This window comes from Artemia franciscana, chromosome 6 (assembly GCF_032884065.1).
Source record: "Artemia franciscana chromosome 6, ASM3288406v1, whole genome shotgun sequence".
NCBI classification, from domain to species: domain Eukaryota; kingdom Metazoa; phylum Arthropoda; class Branchiopoda; order Anostraca; family Artemiidae; genus Artemia; species Artemia franciscana.
Window position 1 is genome coordinate 33,532,051 of NC_088868.1, and position 7,329 is coordinate 33,539,379.

At 37.8% G+C, this 7,329-nt stretch overlaps 1 protein-coding gene across 1 annotated transcript in view; it reads right to left on the reverse strand.

The window, feature by feature from the left end:
• Positions 1-6,771, reverse strand: part of LOC136028337 (lachesin-like) — a 185,324-nt gene extending 178,553 nt beyond the window's left edge. The window contains exon 1 of the mRNA XM_065706118.1: positions 6,626-6,771. Coding sequence (XP_065562190.1) covers positions 6,626-6,743 — 118 coding nt within the window. The 5' untranslated portion in view covers positions 6,744-6,771. The remainder of the gene's footprint in view (positions 1-6,625) is intronic.
• Between the last annotated feature and the right edge of the window lie 558 nt (positions 6,772-7,329).

The following is a 7,329-nucleotide window of genomic DNA, read 5'->3' on the forward strand; positions in this document are numbered from 1 at the left end:
TGTCTGGTAATTTCTAGTCATTATATTTGTAGCTGGTAGTGCAGTTGGCTATGAACCCAAATGGTCCATGCATGAAATCATTGAAATTCTAACTGGTAGTGAAGTCTCAATGCATCAGAAGGGTCACTTTGGTGGTCCTGTATGGCCATTGTATTCTTAACAGGTAATGAGGTCTCAATAATTCCAAAGTGTCCCTTTGAAGGTCCATGTATGGTCATTAAATTTTTAACTGGTACACTCAAATGGTGGTTTAGCTGGTGGTTTCACTGCAATCGAAGAGTGTTTCAATTAGGCAAAACCGGTAATTCACAAATACCGGCAATAAGTGGTTAATCTAGAAAACGGTTAATCTAGCTCCCTCTATAATTAATTTAGACAGTTTCATGAAGGATCTCGGCCTCGACAATGACTTTGTATGGGTTCATCAGCTACCAACGTGCAAGGTCGAGAAAGTACCCTTCCCACAAAAATGGTGAGGGGGAGCAGGACAGAGTGGGAGCGGTTCATACCCTCTTTTATCTGCTTTTTATTTAATCGATACCGCTTTGCGCAATGATTATGTTTTCAAAGCTGAGTTTGTAGATCCCTTCAGCACTCTTACAAGGAACAGTACCCATACGGATCCGGTCGACATAAGAAATACGTCCGGAGGACAAAAGTCTATAAGATACTGGCATTTCTTGAAAAACAAATTCTGTAGGTGGAAGAAAGGGACAACATAAAATCATTCATCGCTCAAAAAAAAATCAATCAAAAGTCACGTGATTTGTACTCGCATTACTTACAAACATAAATGTGTACACTTCATCCAAACTTGCGTGATGGCGTTCTTTTCAGAGTGGGTGGGTATTTCTAATAAAGTAGAAAATTATAATGAAAATTCGAGCGGGTCAGTTGTCTTATTCAGAGAAAATCTAGATTTAAATGTAACAAAATTAAAAAATAATTTGTTTTAAGAGGTGAGAGGAATAAGTTGAAAAAATATAACAAAAATTTAAAGGGTTGTAGATTTGTACAACAATTTTCTTTCGATATGAGCTTAGAGCGCTTCAATTATTTTGTCTTCGTTGCAGACATAGATCTCGTTTCAATGATGCTATTAATGAATTTGGATGATTTGACAGTTAACAGAGGCGAGGAAAGGGCAGAGTTTCCGAAATCCGTTAAAGAGACCATATCCTGTAACACTTAAGGGGAAAAACACTTTTGAGAGGGAAAACGAGCATTCTAAATTGGGGTTTAGTGTTAAAGGACGATACAGAATATGAAGAGGCGAAATTAAAGATAAAAAGGGGGCTATATATTTTGCAAGAGCTCCATCAATTGGATCGGTAAACAAAGGGTATGGCTTCCTTACATATCTGCCAGTGAACCTGATAAAACTGGATATTTATTTCCAATTCCACTTATTAGTCGAATTCCAAATGAAGGTAAAAAGCCAGCGCAATAGGACCCACTGTTATTATCCAATGTGTTTATCTAGATTCCACACAGAGCTAAAACTGAAACAACACTTGAGGCAGTGGAAGCGTAATGGATACGAATCCGGATACCAACCCTGGTTTGAACATGAGAATGAAAAAAATAAACAAAAGCAATTCCACTTCAATAATGCTACTTTTGGTAAAAAGTCGACAACCCTGGTTGGAACATAAAAATGAAAAAAAAAGCAATTTCGCTTTAGTAGGCTACTGTTATGTCTAAGAAAAAAGTCAAATAAAGCATATTTTTAACAGGAAAATATCTGAGAATGCTTTAGAAACGATTAGGACTACTAGAGGGGTTGCTGTAAGCCAGGTAAAAAGTTGTATAGGATAGAAATCACCATCTAGGACATCACGGAGGGTTGGCTTGCAAAAACACGAACCAATTATTTAAAGCATGATTTTTAACAATAAAAATATTTTAAAATGCCTTAGGAATGATTGTTTAGACCAGAGATTGGCAGGTGCCACCCATTGTACTACACTGGCATCATTTCTGAGTCATCAGTAGAAACGCTATTGGAAATTTTCCTCTAATTCTAAACGATTGATACTAGTGTATAAGTTTTTTTCGAAAAAGTTTGTCAATCTCTTATTTGTGATAGCTTTTGCAAGAGAATGCCTTGAGCCAGCCAATGACTTCCACGATGGTGTGAACTGCGTTAGACTATCACGTTCTATCAATGAAATGGATCTTCCCCTAAAAGTATTAGGCTTTCCGCCAAAAGTGCTTCGTTTACATTCAGAATAGGTTTGAGTGCCTGAATACCTTTGTTGGCCCAGAAAATCTCTGGCTGACACATAAAAAGGATACACTAGAGGTTGCCACTCCACTAATACCGTCCGTTGCAAGATGTATTCAAAGAAGTTCTGGCTATCACAAGAAGCACTGCAAATCATTAGACTGTACCGGAAAGCGCGGCTGGCCAGAGATACGCCCTTCTGCATTCGGCTGAACGGGATCTGAAACGAAGTTATTCACCATGATAAACAGAAATTTGTTGATTAAAAAGGGTGAAGATCTAGAAGAAGCGGCACGAAAAGGTGACATCATGTCGCTTTTCAAGCTTTTCAGAAACTTTAGCGATGGGAAACTACCAAAGATAGGCACATTTATATTCGTCTCCGGCGAAAAACAAAAAGATGAAAAAATGAAACTTGTTCGATGGAAGGAGCACTTCGAAAAACTACTAAACGCCGAAAGAATTAACGTTGATCCCAACCTTATTGCATCCACTCAGCAAACAACTTGAAAAAATCTACCATAGTCTAATCCTACTTAGGCAGAAGAGATTCAAAATGCCCTACGGAGAATGAAAACAACAAGTCACCAGGAGCCTGTGGGATCACCATTGAGCTGCTAAATTTCGGAGGACCTGGGAATGATACTTTGGCTGCACATACTTTTGTCCCTCGTCAGGTCAACCGAATTGATAACTGAAGAATGGCGAGAAGGGATAATCCTTCATCTATCGAAGCGCAAAGGTAGCCGTACGGATTGTTTGAATTAGAGAAGAATCACCCTCCTGTCAGCGCCTGGAAATTTATTTGCCATGACGTTCCTTGATAGAAGTATCCAGTTCATCCGTAAGTGCCACCGGATTTAAAAAGCAGGTTTCATTCCCAACGGATCCACGACTAAGCAGATTTTCCGTGAGCTATCCTTGAACTCACGGGCTTTCATCAAGAAAGCCCGTGAGTTCCAGTGTACAGCATATATTGTCTCTGTTGACTCTAAAGCAGCTTTTGACCGGATCGACCATGAGTCCCTTTGGCTGATATTAAAATGAACGGGTATCCCTCACAAATACTGCCACTTGTTCAAGGCACTCAACACTGGTAAAGATAATGCCATCCAGGTTAATGGTCACCAAAGCCCCCTATAGATACTGCTGTAAAGCAAGGTAGTGTTGTTGCTCCTGAACTTTTCAACGCAGTAATTGATTATGCCATGGATCGAACAACGAATTGGTTCCAACTTGGACTTAAATATGGCGATAGAGTCCTAGCCGATTGCGACTCCACCGATAATATTGCCCTAATATGCACTTCTGCAGCTGAACTAGAGGCAGCCCTCAATACACTATCGGTAGAAGCCCTGAAAGTGGGACTACATATTAGCTGGCAGAAAACAAGAATAATGATCATTGACCCGGCAGGTAATTCCGCCAACTCACCACCATTCAACGTACTAGCGCACACTATTGAAGTTGTCAAGTCGTTTACTTACCTTGTATCTGCCGTCTCGAATAAGGGCTCAATTGGAATGGAAGTCCAGTAATGCATCACCAAAACTGCTTTTATTATGGCTTGATTATGCCATTTCGCTTGGTGAAAGCCCATCATCAGCCGAAAAACAAAAATGTGGATTTACAACACGACTGTAATTCAAGTCCTTCTCTACGGCACTGAAACTTGGCCGGTGGCTGCTTCTGTTCTTGATGCCATACATCTTGGTCCAAATAAACTTCTTAAGAAGAATCGAAGGGATCAAGTGGTACGACCTCGTCTCAAGTACCCGACTGCTGACACTAACAGATCAGACCATTATCCTCGTCAGCTCGCCGTAAGAGCCCAACGGTGGTTCGGAAACTTAATTCGCATACCAGCACACTTTTCAATTTTGACCCCCCCCCCAAATATGAATGGAAGCGCTACCATAGAAGACCCCGGTTCAGATAGAGGAACAGCCTTACCCAGTACCTCTCCATGATCGGTACTGATCTCTAAGAAGCAGTCACGCTTGCGCAGGACCGATCAGAATGGAGGTGAAGAGTCGCATCTCTCTCTACGCTGGACCACCAGCAGGAGCTCTCAGTCAAGTTCAGATTCTGTCACTTTTTTCTCTTTTTTCATCGACTTCTGGGTTTTAACTTTTCAACGTTGGTCCGAAAATAAACTTTATTTTTAAATTTTACAAGACAGTTTTAGTTAAATTCTATAAGATGTAATGGCTGCTTTAAATTAAGGTTTATTGAAGGTTAATATGAAAATTAAATTGTATCTTCTGCTTCCCGGTGGGATGCTATACACTAAAATAAAAGTCCAAGTGTTTAGTACCTATGTTAGCGCGGGAAGTGGCAGAATATTCTATTAAAATCTAATTAAATTTTTGCTCATGACATTACACAGTTTATATCTTATTCCATTAATAAAAAATAAAAAAATTCCGAAAAAGAAGTTTTCCAAAGTTCAGTAAAGAACTATATCAAACTAAAGACCACCAGAAAAAAGTTGCATAATAATTCAAACTCGAAACGAACAGAAATTATTAATTTTCCAAGGCAAACATATATTAAAATAAATTGTAAGATCAAACACAGAGATAACAGATACCAATATGACGACAAATGAAAAATAAACCATTATAATAATTAAGATGACTGGAAAGAACTAATGAAAATATACTGAATATTTAATATATAACATCTGTGGAAACTCAGCAATTCTAGTTTGTTTTATTTACTTCAGGTTTTGTTTATTTTTCAAAGTTGTATGAAAATTTATGGTTATATGGTAAAATGTATAGTATATGGTAAAATGATATGGTAAAATAGTTATATGGTAAAATGAAAATTATGCAGTTTGTTTTCAGTAAACCGCAAATGACGCAAAATACTTTGGAACTCTTAAGGGAGAGGGAAGAGGGCAGTAGTCCAATTTCTGCTTGAAGTTATTTTGGTTCGTTACAAGTTTTACTTGAATATTCAATTGCATTTTTACTCATATATATATAAACAAAGGGGCAATTTGTATAACTTACAACATTTGTCCCATGGGCTATTGTAGTTAATGCCATACCAAGAGTCATAATTATTTGATCTTTAGGCTTTTGGAATAAGATGGCTATTTCAAAAATATGATCGGTTGTCTGTTGAGAAAGGGATCCTAAAAAAGCGCGGGATGGAATCTGGTTGCCCTCTAGCCACTTTTATAAAACCCTCTAAACATGCCCTAAGAGTTTCAATTTAACACCCTCAGCCGTTCCAATATATTGCAGTTGAGCCTTTTCAATTAATGGGAGGTACATTGTGTCTTTTGATTTTAGTTTAAAATACCCTTAAGTGCATTCAATGAATATCCACCTTAATATACCTAGCAATTTTTGACACATCAAGAATTAAAAATTCACCCTTTCCCCGATTGGCTGGCTGCCCTTTGATCACCCTTGAACATCCCCTCATCCCCTCAGCCCCCCTGAAAGGTTTTAGTTTAACTCTAATTTAAGCTAAATTTTAACCTTAACTTTTCAATCGTCCCTTAAATATTGCTGACACATTCTTTAGACTTACCAGGGTGCATGTACTATATTTTGACTGCTTTTTACATCCCTCTCGACGTTTCGACAAAGTTTCCCTTGCTTGAGAACCAGGATCACATGCCCCTTTTCTTAATAATAAATCTTGCTTTTTGAGAGTGCCCTCTTTTCCTTAAAAATATCTTACAGGTTTACATGTTGACTTGCATAATTTACAGCCCTGGGGCTTGGGGCTATTTCAACCCTTGAGGCTTAGTTAATCTAGTTTTTCACTATTTTGAACAAAACGGCCATCGCAAAGGTTTGATTGTATTTGGGGGAAAACAGCATGAGAGAGGGGCTGATTGTCCTTTCATCACTTTTGACTCTTAAAAAAGGAACTAAAACTTTCAATTTCCATTAAAATGAGCCCCCTCAAAAGTTTATGCAGCGATCCCCTCCACATGAAGTATTTCTGGGAAAATAAAATGATAAATAAATATTAAGACTAAATTGAAGCCTTATGGCTCTTTACTATAGGCAGCTCTAGAGCGTTGCCTCAGATAGACAAACAATAAGTTCCACACTGTGTCTAAGAAGTGCAACACTGCCTCTTCTTTTGTTTACTGGTCCCCTTCTCCCAAACTAAAATCCTGTGCTCTTACTTGCCAACAAGCAAAACACGCGCACACAAAAATTAAAAGAAATTGAAATATATACAAAAATATGTACCTGTCTGTCAATTTATTTATCACGCAATATCTATGAGAACTACTATAGGAATAAGATCATAGATGAGAATTCTAAGCGACTTCCTTGGAGATTATTTTCTCAAATCAATTTGGAATTTCTTTTATTATACTCACACCTAACACCCTCAAATTGAAAAGAATAATCTTCTTACCATAAAGCTTTATCGCTCCATTGGACTTCCTTGGCGAGTTTCTAGCAACACATAAATAAGCTCCAAAATTACGATTTGAAATATTTATTATTTTCAGTCTCATGAACTCGGTATACATGTCTTCGATTTGTGCAATTTCGCATCCATCACCTATGAGTAAAAAGGATTTGCTCAGTAATATGCAATAGCTCGATGTGCAAAAAGTTAAAAAATTATTCTTCTTCTCCTATCAAACAGTTCGTGGTAACAAACTATAAGTAAGGAGCAGCCCGGCTCAATAGTAATCGAAGCTCTAAAATACAGAATTTTGATATCAACTGACACATCCAAAGAATCAGATTTTAATGTTGATTTTAGATATATAAGTTTCATCAAGTTTAGTCTTATCTATCAAAAGTGCCTGAGAAAATTTGCCTCATTTTCAAAAAATGGGGGAAACACCCTAAAAGTCATAGAATCTTAATGAAAACGAAACATCAGATTCAGCGTATTATAAAACCGAACTGAAGAGGTTTCAAGCTTCTACCGACAAAAACGAGGGAAAGATCACGGATGCGTGTTTATTTGTTGTTGTTTTTTTCCTAGGAGTGATCGTATCAACCCAGTGGTCTTAGAATGTTGCAAGAGGACTCATTTGAACGAACATTAAAGTTCTAGTTCCCTTTTTAAGTAACCAAAACAATCGGACGGCAACTAAGCCCTTT